This window comes from Oncorhynchus nerka, linkage group LG6 (assembly GCF_034236695.1).
Source record: "Oncorhynchus nerka isolate Pitt River linkage group LG6, Oner_Uvic_2.0, whole genome shotgun sequence".
In the NCBI taxonomy this organism is placed as follows: Eukaryota; Metazoa; Chordata; class Actinopteri; order Salmoniformes; family Salmonidae; genus Oncorhynchus; species Oncorhynchus nerka.
In genome coordinates this window covers 66,795,575-66,810,212 of record NC_088401.1, presented here as the reverse complement: position 1 = coordinate 66,810,212, position 14,638 = coordinate 66,795,575, and the positions used below count along the sequence as shown (strand labels likewise).

The 14,638-nt window shown below is 42.6% G+C and overlaps 1 protein-coding gene across 5 annotated transcripts in view; it reads left to right on the top strand.

The window, feature by feature from the left end:
* diaph2 (diaphanous-related formin 2) overlaps positions 1-14,638 on the top strand; it is a 736,531-nt gene that overhangs the window by 174,511 nt on the left and 547,382 nt on the right. For all 5 annotated transcript variants that reach the window (XM_029662409.2, XM_029662408.2, XM_029662405.2 and 2 more), the window contains one exon: positions 3,252-3,391. In XM_029662409.2, coding sequence (XP_029518269.1) covers positions 3,252-3,391 — 140 coding nt within the window. The remainder of the gene's footprint in view (positions 1-3,251; positions 3,392-14,638) is intronic.

Genomic DNA, 14,638 nt, shown 5'->3' with positions numbered 1-14,638 from the left:
CGCGCCTGCTTCTGCCTACCACTGCTCAGTCAGATACTTAGATACTTGTATGCTCAGTCAGATTATATGCAACACAGGACACGCTAGATAACATCTAGTAATATCATCAACCATGTGCAGTTAACTAGTGATTATGATTGATTGTTTTTTATAAGGTAAGTTTATTGCTAGCTAGCAACTTACCTTGGCTTACTGCATTTGTGTAACAGGCAGTCTCCTTGTGGAGTACAACGAGAGAGAGGCAGGTCGTTATTTCTTTGGACTAGTTAACTGTAAGGTTGCAAGATTGAATCCCCCAAGCTGACAAGGTGAAAATCTGTCGTTCTGCCCCTGAACGAGGCAGTTAACCCACCGTTCCGTTCCCTAGGCCGTCATTGAAAATAAGAATGTGTTCTTAATTGACTTGCCAAGTTAAATAAAGGTATAATTGTTTTTGTTTTTTAAAGGCAAATCGGCGCCCCAAAATACCGATTTCCTATTGTTATGAAACCTTGAAATCAGCCCTAATTAATCGGCCATTCTGATTAATCGGTCGACCTCTAGTGTATATCGTTTTATTCAGTCATCAAGGCAGGTAAAACAAATTGATCTGAACAGATGGGGGAAAATCATGACTTAACCAGTCAAGGGGGACTGTTTGGACAGGCCCTGTAATATACATGATAGACTCAGTGATTCGTTTTTTGTTTACCCATACACAATTCAGTCACTAGTCCTGGATGCGCCCCTTCCCGCAGTCGTCTTTGACCACAGACATGCTGTTTTAGATATGAGGCATCGACTCATCAGCTATTTCACAGTAGCTCTACAACAGTGAAACCCAATAAAACTACCAGTATTGTGTAGCGGTATGTTCATGCGAGATGAAAGTGTCTGTTTGTCTTTGCCAGCTGCAGGGAGGGTCTGTGCAACATGTGCCAGCCTCTCTTTTAAAGTTCTACACAGGAATCCATTTAGAGGAAGCATGGCCGCTAGTGATCAGCATGCATGTTAGTCGGGAGGGTTGGCAGCTCCCTGTGGGATAGACCTCTGTGTCAGTTCAGCCTTAGCTGATTGAGGGAAGTTAGAACACATCCGGAGCATCCCTATCTCTGTTCCCTATCACCGTTCCCGTTCCCTATCCCCGTTCCCTATCCCCGTTCATATCCCTCACTCTGAATACGGCGATGGAAGGCAAAGTTTTGGCTCCTCTTCATGGTAGCACCACTGGGAGATTGTCAATGACATTACCCTGTTTACCATGTAAATTATGGATCAAATCACTGTGATCCACAAAGAAAATGTCTAACTCGTGGTGTTGCAAAAAAAAATGGCTAATTTACTTTGCTTGTTTCCTGTATTTGATAAAGGCTAGTTTAACATGGGAGATGAGCGTGGGTGAAGGTGGGTGGACAAAAGCAGTATCTAAACTCATTTAAAAAGAAACGCCCTCTCACTGTCAACTGCGTTTATTTTCAGCAAACTTAACGTGTAAATATTTGTATGAACATAAGATTCAACAACTGAGACATAAACTGAACAAGTTCCACAGACATGTGACTAACAGAAATGGAATAATGTGTCCCTGAACAAAGGGGGGATCAAAAGTAACACGCAGTATCTGGTGTGGCCACCAGCTGCATTAAGTACTGCAGTGCATCTCCTCCTCATGGACTGCACCAGATTTGCCAGTTTTTGCTGTGAGATGTTACCCCACTCTCCCACCAAGGCACCTGCAAATTTCCAGACATTTCTGCGGGGAATGGCCCTAGCCCTCACCCTCTGATCCAACAGGTCCAGACGTGCGCAATGGGATTGAGATCCGGGCTCTTCGCTGGCCATGGCAGAATACTGACATTCCTGTCTTGCAGGAAATCATGCAGAGAACGAGCAGTATGGCTGGTGGCATTGGCATGCTGGAGGGTCATGTCAGGATGAGTCTGCAGGAAGGGTACCACATGAGGGAGGAAGATGTCTTCCCTGTAACGCACAGTGTTGAGATTGCCTGCAATGACAACAAGCTCAGTCCGATGATGCTGGGAAACACCGCCCCAGACCATAACGGACCCTCCACCTCCAAATCGATCCTGCTCCAGAGTGCAGGCCTCTGTGTAACGCTCATTCCTTCGACGATAAACGCGATTCCGACCATCACCCATGGTGAGACAAAACCACGACTCGTCAGTGAAGAGCACGTTTTGACAGTCCTGTGTGGTCCAGCGACAGTGGGTTTGTGCCCATAGGCAACATAGTTGCCGGTGATCTGGTGTGGGCTTGCCTTACAACAGGCCTATAAGCCCTCAGTCCAGCCTCTCTCAGCCTATTGCGGACAGTCTGAGCACTGATGGAGGGATTGTGCGTACCTGGTGTAACTCGGGCAGTTATTGATGCCCTCCTGTACCTGTACCGCAGGTGTGATGAGAGACAGCTGTCCGTCCTGTGTCTCTGTGGCTCTGTCTTAAGCGTCTCACAGTACGGACATTGCAATTTATTGCCCAGGCCACATCTGCAGTCCTCATGCCTCCATGCAGAATGCCTAAGGCACGTTCACGCAGATGAGTGGGGACCCTGGGCATCTTTCTTTTGGTGTTTTTCAGAGTCAGTAGAAAGGCCTCTTTAGTGTCCTAAGTTTTCATAACTGTGACCTTAATTGCCTACTGTCTGTAAGCTGTTAGTGTCCTAACGACCGTTCCACAGGTGCATGTTCATTAATTGTTTACGGTTCATTGAACAAGCATGGGAAACAGCGTTTAAACCATTTACAATTAAGATCTTTGAAATTATTTGGATTTTTAAGAAATATCTTTGAAAGACAGGGTCCTGAAAAGGGGAGGTTTCTTTTTTTGCTGAGTTTAGAATGTACTAGTAGTCATTGTCACCTGCTGGAATCCACAGTGCTTTGATATGTTACTCCTGATGTGTGCTGTGAGGAGGTGTGATATCTGAGGATCCCATGGCCATGAACCCTTCTTCCGGGCTTCAGCTTGATAAAATCCTAAATCCATAAATCTATCCTAAATGGCACCTACAACACCCCTAGCTAAAGGCTTTATTTTTTGTGATGCAGTTATCAAGATCAGTGGCTAAATAAAAGTTATGGGTTTCTCTGTGTTTCTATTGTTTTCTTTCTGTTGATCTAGTATTTGTAATACCTTTGGTATGTTCCCCTGTGTTAGGATTGGCAACTATTTTCTGGTCAATGTTCAACAGAGTAATAAGACTACAGTTTCCGTACTATAATAATGAATCTCTTCTGTGCGTTTTTTCTGCAGGGAGGACTGAGGAACAGCAAGCATGAGTGTACACTGTCATCACAAGAGTATGTCCACGAGCTGCGCTCTGGCATCAGTGAGGACAAGCTGCTCATCTGCCTGGAGTCCCTTCGTGTCTCTCTCACCAGTAACCCTGTCAGGTATGGTCTTTACTCTCTTACTGACTTAAGTGCAAAGTTCCCATAAATGAACCTCCATTCTGGCCAACCTGTTCCTCTGGTTATGTTCTACCCTCCTCATGGGGGAACATCTACTGACGTTCACTCAATTCTCAGTACAGTTCTAACAAAAAGTTTATGCAGAGCTCATTTGCTTCATCCATTGCTGCGTTCACACAGGCAGTCCAATCCTGATATTATTTCCACTAATTGGTCTATTGACCAATCAGACCAATCTCTGAAAAAGATCTGATGTGATTGGTCTAAACACCAATTAGTGGTAAAAATATCAGAATTGGGCTGCCTGTGTGAACACAGAAGAAGTTGGCATCTGCTGGATAGCTTCTATTTTCTAATTGGATCTATGTCAGGAGATCTCTTAGGCTCTGATTCACACAGAGCGATGGGCTTGGTTGAACAAGAATAGCCCATAGCATTGCCCATTTAAAACAAGCATAGAGTGGAAGTCCATAGCCTGTCATTCCATCACCACTCTATCCATTAGGTTTTAATAGATAGGAAGTCCCTCTTTTCCACATCAGAAAGCCAGCCATTCTCTGTCTCTGAGACCTTAATAAGCATGGCTGCCCTCACCATAAGATCGAGTGTCTTTAATATCTCTCCGTTTCCCCCATCACCAAGAGTGGCATTCGCTGCCCACAGCCCCCTATTTTTAATCTGTTTTGATAATAGTTAATGTTAAGATAATTCAGTTTTTCTCTGTCCTGTGCCCGTTTATAGCAAGCTTTGATGGGCCTGTCACTCAACCATAATTAGGCCACGGCAACTGCATTGTGGGAGCCTTTTTCCACCCACAAAGTTCTCATCTTCCGTTCTTGTAGATAGGGATGTTCAAATTTAATTTGGTCCCAACAGCCCGGAGGAACCCTCAATGACAGCCGAACACTCTCAATTATTCACCAAGCCCCACTGTCGAAGAGATGTTTTTTAATGCGAATCAATGAATGGTGCATATAAAGTGATTATCAGATGAGTGGCAGATCTTCTTTTATGACCGACCCCCAATCCTCGGAGATGGCCTGCAGTAGCCCCAGAGGGCCATTTATTTGTTCTGGGAGATACAGCGGAGGCAATATCCTAGCATCCTAACAGCTTGGAAAACGACTAGGCTTTGGTGTGGTCTCACTGGAAAGATCATGCACACCCACAGAACAACACAACGTGCTCTGCACTCCAAAGCGATTAATAGATTTCTGCAGAAAATTCCCCCGCCCATCTTTCTCACTGTGGCTGAGTAACAGTGTAGCTAGAAACCATAGTTGGAAAAACAAGGTAAACAGCAAAACTTTGTTTTTCTCTTCCTTTGAAAAAATCCAACCAATGATGGATAAATACTCCGCCTCAAGGTAACCTCCCAAGTTCTTGCTTTCATTAAGATAAAGACATATTTGTATTGTTTGTCTTTATCTGATAACAGAAAAACTGTTCCCAGACCTGCCTTTGTGCTGTTTACCTTCTGTCTGCATGCACATTAATCAGGGGGAAATTGGCGTAAATCATTTCTGTTTGAAAAACCCACATAACGCTCCCTTTGCACCTTGCCGAGTTGTAAAGTTCAGCACCGCTAGCTATGAAAATCACACCACTCCTCCTCACACGGCAAAAGGCCAGTTAGTGCCAAGGGGACCGAGGGAGGCCAGGTTCGCCCTCTGGATGTTTTCAAACCGGTGAACTCGTGACCACAGAGGGAGGGAGCGGCACTCTGCGGCAGCGTCTTGGACGCCCACGGAAGGCCAAGCTTAGCCAGGAGAAAGGCACCCTGGGGTGAGATGGGGGGGCTGGGAGAAGCACAGCTCTGTTTGAAGCCCACCCCGCTGCTCCTCTTCAGGCCTCTCATTGTTTTACTGAAAGCGAAGGGAGCGGAGGAGGAGATAGAGGGGACATGTTGGCCTCTTGGAGCATAGCGAAGGTTACTCACAATTAATATGAATGCACTTAATTGTCATGGATCACAACACACAGGAAATCAAACTTGCCGGCCTGTGTTCTGATTGCACTATGTTAATGTAACCTTTTCTCTGCCATAGTCGGTGTGCTGGGAACAGCCATGCAAAACACAGCTGCGTAATGCACTGTATTTTTTAATTCCAGTACCTACCACCTGTGGACTACGTAAGGACAGGCTTCATTGCAAGTGCTCTTTCATGGTAGTTTAATAATTAATTTAACTTAAACAAAGGTAGATGCCCATTATCTTGGATGAAATATCCTACGTAAAAAGTACTTTCTGGCCAGGGTAGAATGAACACCTACAAAGTTACCACCTTGAATATTACACTGCCAAAACATTATGTGGCTGCTCAGTTGTTGCTTTCAATGACTACCAGCTTAGTGACCTGACCACCAGCTTTGGCTATTTCTGTTGCTCTAACTTGTTGTGAGTTCTTCAGTATAGGGAGGAACATTGCTTGCAGAGAAAATGCAAATCACCCTGCAGTTTTGCCATGGGCTCATTACTCACAAGTTCTCCAGTTATTCACTTCTTCTTCTCTCATTTACCATGGTAGTCTAACTGTATGCCTGTGTTTGAACAACAAATATGTTCCAATGAATTCATTTTAAATTCCTTTGGCGTAAATGATTGCGTTAGTAAATATATATTCCGTATCTATCAGATTGTAATTCTGTGGTAGCTCTATTCTATATTTATTAAGGTACTCTTATACAAATGGCTGATATCTACATTTGGAAATGTAGTTGAACACAGGGCACTATGGTGTTTTATCTGTCTATCCATTTTGATAAAGTGTAGAATGCAGCTCAACTCTCTCCACACTTGCTGATCACTCAGCCCAGTGTAACATACAGCTAACTGCCAAAAAGGATGGAAAGACTTCAGTAAATGAGGGATACAAAGTATATTGAAAGCAGGTGCTTCTACATGTGTGGTTCCTGAGTTAATTAAGTAATTAAAATCCCATCATGTGTAGGGTCATGTATAAAAATGCTGGACAGGCCATTATTTTGGCCAACATGGCTATGCCACCACGGGCTATCCCCCATTGGATGACAGTGCCCCCACCAACAGGGCACGAGTGGTCACTGCAGGGTTTGATTAGCATGAAAACTATGTAAACCATATGCCATGGCCGTCTGTAAACAGATCTTAACCAAATTGAACACTTATAGGAGATTCTGGAATGGCGCCTGAGAGAGTTTTCTACCACAATCCACAAAACACCAACTGATGGAGTTTCTCATGGAGGAATGGCGTCGCATTCCTACAATAGAGTTCCAGACACATCTATGCCAAGGTGCATCGAAGCTGTTCTGGTTCAATGCCCTATTAACATAATTTATGTTGGTGGTTCCTTTAGTTTGGCAGTTACCTGTATTTTCAGAGACCGTGTGAGAAATGTATATTGCAGTGTGTGATAATAACACAGGGAGAAAGATCAATAGAGCATAATTATTTGACCAGTACAAAATGACCCCGAACCACCACGATAGATCATGAATGCTAAACGTGGCTGTCCAAAAACACTTTGGATGCTTTGTTTTCTTTCGGCTGTGTGTTTGAAGAATGATTAAGAAAGTTGCTGTGCTATTCAAACAAGAAACGAAAGACCAATAAGTGGGACTTAGAAATTCATTAAACCACTGCTGTTTGTGGACAGCCAAGTCCCCCCCCCCCCTTCTTTAGTTTGGACATTCACTTCATTTACACTTAACACGACTCCGTCTCTCGCCACTCTCCAATAAGTTGTTTCATTCACTTTTAATCCGCAGACTTGAAGCAAGATGCCAACTCACAGATAATCATGGCCTCTTATTTTCCAATGTAAGGAGAGTTAATGTGTGGTGGTGTATCTAATGGTGGTAGTTTTTGTTTTTTCACCTATTTAAAAACAAAAAAACAAAACAAAAAACAAAAATATATATATATATGTGTTTTCTTCTTCTCTGGTGTTGCAGTGTGAGAGAAGTGCCACAGGGCTGGCAGCAGAAGGAATTCAGAAAGCAAAGACGTATTTCTGAACTTTTTTTCACACCCACTCATGCACAAACTCGACAGGCTTTTGTCATGTACATTTATATTTTGCTTGCTCCGCTTCCCACTTCTAAGTTCACTATCTGGGGGTAATTGTCCTCTGGCAGGGTTAGAGCTCACCCCCTCTGAGCTACATACCACTACCTGTCCTGATGCTCCACCAATACCTTCCTAATAAAAGGAAGTAAGAGCGTTCTTAGGTTCTACACAGGGAACACACTGCTTCACACATTCAAAAGCCCGGCTTTGGAGTTCCTCGTGCTAAGCCTTTAATATTACAGTCTGACTCCCTTCAAATCCCAGCAGTGACTTTCATATTGAATTTGCTCGACTTGCTCGACTCAGATCCCCCAGACAGATTTAGACCAAAATTGAACTTGGCTCCAACTTTTCATTATGTGGGAAAATCTTCATAGCATGACTAACATTTTCTCTTGGGCAATTTGGGGGCCTTTGTGTGCAGGCAGCCGTGGATTGCTGCTGACGCTAGGAGTTTTCTCCTCTTCTAGGTCAGGCCTGGAGAGTCAAGATGGAGCATTGTAGTGATCTCACAGCTACTGCCAGGGCGTCTGTGTCTATCGGTCTCGCCAGCTTTACCCCGGCTTAATGCCTGTAGCCACGTGCTCTGGAGGTAACACATAGCTTCGGTAATGGGCTTAATAGTAGCTTTGAAGTGGGAATGCTTCTTTATAGGAGGCACCTCATCAGTCTCCAGTCAGAAGAGAACAAAATGACTGACTGAGAAAACAATTAAACACCCACCAAGTGACTGACTGTAGGAGATGGGCTTTCAGAAAATTCACACTTCGAAACAAAAACGACTTCCACGAAATGTTGACGTCGGTAGCTGTTTGTTTGTTAGATAATCCGTGGTGTACATTTCTCTGCAATAACGGCTTTGTCGAAGGTCTTTGCTGAATCCCAGAAGCCGGCTTCTGAAAACTCTAGGAGGTTTCTTGACGTTTGGAAAAGAGACATGTCAAAAATGATAAATACTGTATTCTCCGCTTTCGATTTTAGAGACCATCCGCTTTCTAAAAGAGCAGCTATATTCCCAACAGCCGGGGCCTATTGACAAACCTTCATGAAAACTAGGCCGATCTACTGCCCAGCTACCATCAATATAATTACTACAGGTATAATCACAGTTATTGTATGTTCCTCAACTTCTTGACGCTGCCTATCCCGTTAGCGGGATAATTGTCATCAACAACCGCTGAATTGCATAGCGCCGCATTCAAATAATATTACTAAAAATATTTATATTCATGAAATCACAAGTGCAATATAGCAAAACACAGCTTAGCATTTTGTTAATCCACCTGTCGTGTCAGATTTTGAAAATATGCTTTACAGCGAAAGCAATCCAAGCGTTTGTGTAAGTTTATTGATCACGAGACAAAACATTATGAACACCTAGCATCAAAGTAGCTTGGTCACGAAAATCAGAAGCGCAATAAAATGAATCGCTTACCTTTGATCTTCGGATGTTTTCACTCACAAGTTACACAATAAATGTTCCTTTTGTTCCATAAAGATTATTTTTATATCCAAAATACCTCAGTTTGTTTGGCGAGTTATGTTCAGAAATCCACAGGATCGAGCGGTCACGACAACGCAGACACAAATTCCAAGTAGTATCCGTAATGTCCACAGAAACATGTCAAACGTTTTTTTAAATCAATTCTCAGGTTGTTTTTAAAATATATAATCGATAATATATCAACCGGCACTGTCTCTTTTTCAGTAGGAGAGGGAGAGTCAATGGCTGCCCCACTGTGTTGCGCAAGCAAAACTCATGCGAACACCCAGCAATCCACCGACGCGATGTTATCTTTCCCTTTCATAAAAATAAAAAAAAGCCTGAAACTATGTCTAAAGACTGTTGACACCTCGAGGAAGCGATAGGAAAGGGAATCTGGTTGATATCCATTTAAATGGAGCAAAGGCAGGCTGAGGAACATGGAGCTTTCAAAATAGAAGCCACTTCCTGGTTTGATTTTCCTCAGGTTTCGCCTGCAATATCAGTCCTGTTATACTCACAGACAATATTTTGACAGTTTTGGAAACTTTAGAGTGTTTTCTATCCTAATCTGTCAATTATATGCATATTCTAGCATATGGGCCTGAGAAACAGGCCATTTACATTGGGAACATTATTTTTCCAAACATAAAAATAGTGCCCCCTAGCTGAAAGAGGTTAATAACCAACCTGGTCTCATTAGAATAGAATTGCTGACATTGAACCCTTTTAGTTACATGTAACCCACTAAAACACTGTTGAGTGGATGATGGCTTATTGCAGCCAGGTTAGCAGTCATTGAAGATCTCTTAGTGTTTTGGATGTGAAGTGTCTCCTCAGGCTGAAAGGTTATGGGACATGTAATAACAAGTCAGCACTGTGCTGACGGATGTTTCTGCAGTGAGTTGCCAGCCCAGTTTGCCAGAGATGCTTTATTAAAGCGAGGGAGAGAGTGTTTTAAACTTTGTCATTTCTGGTGCGGAAATGGCTGCCTATCTCTGTCAATCATCCATAATTGATCCTCTGTATTCACTTTGTGATTCTGGACAGTGTTGTCCACAGCTAAATCAAACTCCACAGCGTTCCAAGTAAGTTGATATATAGCTTTATGAAACGCCATGTCCTCAAAGGCGTTCAAAAGTATATTTAGGTTTCTCATATTCCGGTGGCGTATTTGTCTAGAAATATGTTTCCCCGAACTCTTATGGCCAAATGTGTTATAAATAAGACAGAAAGCCATAATATTCATGTCGGCTAGCTTTAGAATGGCCGTGTTTCTCAGTCTATGATGGAGTCTTTGAAAATATCCAGTGCAGGGTATGGCTAAGCTCTCCCACAAGGACAGAAGAGGACAAGATAGGCATATCAGACTTTTTGGGTCAAGAGGCCTTTGCTTTCCCAGCTCCTCTCTGGGACATAATGAAAATTAGATTTTTACCATTACCATCAACTTTGACTTCCTCCGGGAAGTAAGAAAATAAAGTTATCAAAACTTCAACTGTTGGTCCTGAAATAAATTGTGTCCGTTACCATGGGTTTGAAGAGGTCAGTCGGGATCGTCTATGCTGTGGGACTTCACTCTCCAGACTCCAAATGTTATTCTAAACCTTCCTGCACCCCCCTAGGCTTTCTTGAAGCTTTTTTTTTTCTTGTCAAGGAGAAATACGTTTTGAAATGAGAAAATAATCTATCTATGGGCCCATGAGGCATGATTTAAATATTGCTCCGTGTTGTTTTTGTAGTTCACACAATTTATATATTTGACTCTCCCCCATTTGTTTTCTGTTATTTTTCTTATAATATCCCAAATGTATGTTTGTTTTTTTTCACCACATTATCGTAAAGAGTTCATGTATATTCCAGTATAACTTTCACACACTCAGAAAAGAGTGGGATAACTAGGTTAAAACTCTAACGTCGCTGAATTCATTGCAGCCTTTTTCCCCGAAGCAGTTAAGGAGACCAAAGATCCAAATCTCCTCAGTGACTGAGGTTAACACATGGAGTCATAAAATGAAATGGGCGTCCCTCTTAAAATATACCCAGAGGTAGCCATATCTACGGGAGCCCTGGAGTGAGGCATACATAATTCAAATTTGAATTCCATATTGATTTAGTTAGAAATTGTATTTTTGTGCAGGTACAGTTGTGAAGATGGGGAGAGGTATGTCTGTTATAGAAAATGTTTCTGCGTTTTAGACACATCAACTATACTAGTTGTTCAGGCTCTTTTCTTGTCCCATCTTGATTACTGTCAGGTAATATGGTCAAGTGCAGCAAAGAAAGACCTAGCATAGCTGCAGCTGGCTCAAAACAGGGCAGCACACCTTGCCCTTAGCTGGACATACAGAACTTACATCAATAACATGCATGATAGTCTTTCATGGTTGAAGGTTGAAGAGAAATGTACTACTTCTCTTAAAGAAACATTTGTCTGTTGAAAATGCCTAACCACTTGTATAATCTATTTCAATACACTTCAAAACGACATACATACCCCACCAGACACTCCACTATGGGTTTCTTCACTGTACCCAAACCAAAAGCAGATTTAATGCGTCACTCAGTTATGTATTCATGGGTTGTATGTTTCATCATAATATTGTTTTGAACGACAATGCCATTCAAAAAGAGGCAAATAATATGTAGTAAAACCTTTTGTCGTCATTTTGATGTCGCCAGATTGACTTTAAATGCAGTATAACATTAGCTAGTTAACTAATATTGAAGGGAGGTCACCTGATGCTCATTGAATGCAATGAACTGGTGCTGACAGACATGGCAGCTTTGCTTCTAGCTCCTAAGCAACATTGCAGTATTTAGATTTTTTATGTGTTATTTCTTACACTATTAGCCCAGAACGTTTTTTGTGTTATTACATACAGCCGTAAAGAACGTTTGTATATCAGAGTGGCGGTAAGCATTACGACCAGGAATACGACTTTCCCGAATTGGATCCGTTGTTCGCAGGCTGCTCCAAGACGCAGCCGGCGGAGAAGAGGTATTCAGGGTGGACTTCTAGTCCAACTCAGGAGGTGTGCACACCATCCACCGCTTCTAAGTATATTACTCGCTAATGTTCAGTTGCTGGACAATAAAGTAGACGAGCTGAGGGCGAGGATATCCTTCCAAAGAGATATCAGGGACTGTAACATACTCTGTTTCACGGAGTCATGGCTCTCTGGATATACTGTCCTTGTCCTTACAGCCAGCTGGGTTCTCAGTACTTTGCACAGGCAGGAATAAAGAACTCTCTGGGAAGAAGGGTGTGGTGTATGTTTCATGATTAACCACTCATGGTGTGATTGTGATAACGTACAGAAACTCAAGTCCTTTTGTTCACCCGACCTAGAATACCTCACAATTGAATGCTGAACGTATGACCTCCCAAGATAATTCACTTCGGTTATAGTCACAGCCATGTATATTCCCCCTCAAGCCGAGTCCACAACGGCCCTCAAGGAACTACACTGGACTTTATGCAAACTGGAAACCACATATCCTGATACTGCATTTATTGTAACTCTTCTCAACTCTGATCTGACCAATCAAAATCCATGCTTCAAGATTGTTTTGATCACGCGGACTGGGATATGTTCCGGGTAGCCTCGGATAATGATGAATACACGGACACGGTGACTGAGTTCATCAGGAAGTGTATTGGGGATGTTCCCAATGTGACTAATGTGGCTACCCAAACCGTGGCTAGATTGCAGCATTCGCGCTAAACTGAAAGCGCCAAACACTGCATTTAACCATGGCAAGGTGACTGGGAATATGGTTGAATGCAAACAGTGTAGTTATTTCCTCCGTAAGGCAATCAAACAGGCAAGACATCAGTACAGAGACAAAATTGAGCTGCAATTCAATGGCTCAAGACGCAATACTTATTTGGAAGGGTCTAAAGACAATCACAGATTACAAAAGGAAAACCAGCCATGTCGAGGACACTTGCTCCCAGACAAGCTAAACACCTTCGCCCGCTTCGAGGATAATATTGAGGATAAATTAATTCGAGTTACCAGCCTCAGAAATTGCAGTCCAAATAAATGCTTCACAGAGTTCAAGTAACAGACACATCTCAATATCAACTTTTCAGAGAAGACTGTGTGAATCAGGCCTTCGTGGTCGAATTGCTGCAAAGAAACCACTACTAAAGGACACCAATAATAAGAAGAGACTTGCTTAGGCCAAGAAACATGAGCACCCAACTCCAGGCTGTGTAAGGGATATATTTTTAAACACCTTTCTCCCCAATTTCATGGTATCCAATTGGTAGTTAGTCTTGTCTCATCGCTGAAACTCCTGTACGGACTTGGTAGAGGCCAGCCGCACCAATGTGTCGGGGAAACACTGTACACCTGGCGACCGTGTCAGCATCCACTGCGCCCGGCCCGCCACAGGAGTCGCTAGTACGTGATGGGACAAGGACATCCCAGCCGACCAAGCCCTCCCCTAACCTTGTCGTTCTTTAACTTCTTCGAGATAGGGGGCGCTCTTTTAATTTTTGGATAAAAAACGTTCCCATTTTAAACAAGATATTTTGTCACGAAAAGATGCTCGACTATGCATGTAATTAGCTTCCAAAACTGCAAAGATATTATCTGTGAGTGCACCAGAACTAATGCTACAGGCGAAACCAAGATGAAATTTCATACAGGAAATGGTCCAGATTGTGAATGCCCTGTGTTCCAATGTCTCCTTATATGGCTGTGAATGCGCCAGGAATGAGCCTTCACTTTCTGTCGTTTCCCCAAGGTGTCTGCAGCATTGTGACGTATTTGTAGGCATATCATTGGAAGATTGACCATAAGAGACTACATTTACCAGGTGTCCGCCCGGTGTCCTCCGTCGAAATTATTGCGTAATCTCCAGGTCCATGCGCGTTCCATTTTCTTCAGAAGAGAAACCAAACTGCCACGAATGATTTATCGTCGATAGATATGTGAAAAACACCTTGAGGATTGATTCTAAACAACGTTTGCCATGTTTCTGTCGATATTATGGAGTTAATTTGGAAAAAAGTTTGCGTTGTAATGACTTAATTTTCGGGTTTTTTCTTAGCCAAACGTGATGAACAAAACGGAGCGATTCCTCCTACACAAATAATATTTTTGTAAAAACTGAACAGTTGCTATCTAACTGAGAGTCTCCTCATTGAAAACATCTGAAGTTCTTCAAAGGTAAATGATTTTATTTGAATGCTTTTCTTGTTTTTGTGAAAATGTTGCATGCTGAATGCTAGGCTTAATGCTATGCTAGGCTATCAATAATCTTACACAAATGCTTGTTTAGCTATGGTTCAAAAGCATATTTTGAAAATCTGAGATGACAGTGTTGTTAACAAAAGGCTAAGCTTGAGAGCAAATATATTTATTTCATTTCATTTGCGATTTTCATGAATAGTTAACGTTGCGTTATGGTAATGAGCTTGAAACCGATGGCGGTTTTGAAATCGTTAAGGACCTTGAGCGTGGCTGAGGTGCACACTTGACCAACTCTGAAACCAGATTGCATATCGGAGAAGGTACGTTGTGATTCGAAATGGTCGGTAATCTGTTTGTTAACTTGGCTTTCGAAGATCTTAAAAAGTCAGGGTAGAATAGATATAGGTCTGTAGCAGTTTGGGTCTTGTGTCTCCCCCTTTGAAGAGGGGGATGACCGTGGCAGCTTTCCAACCTATGGGAATCTCAGA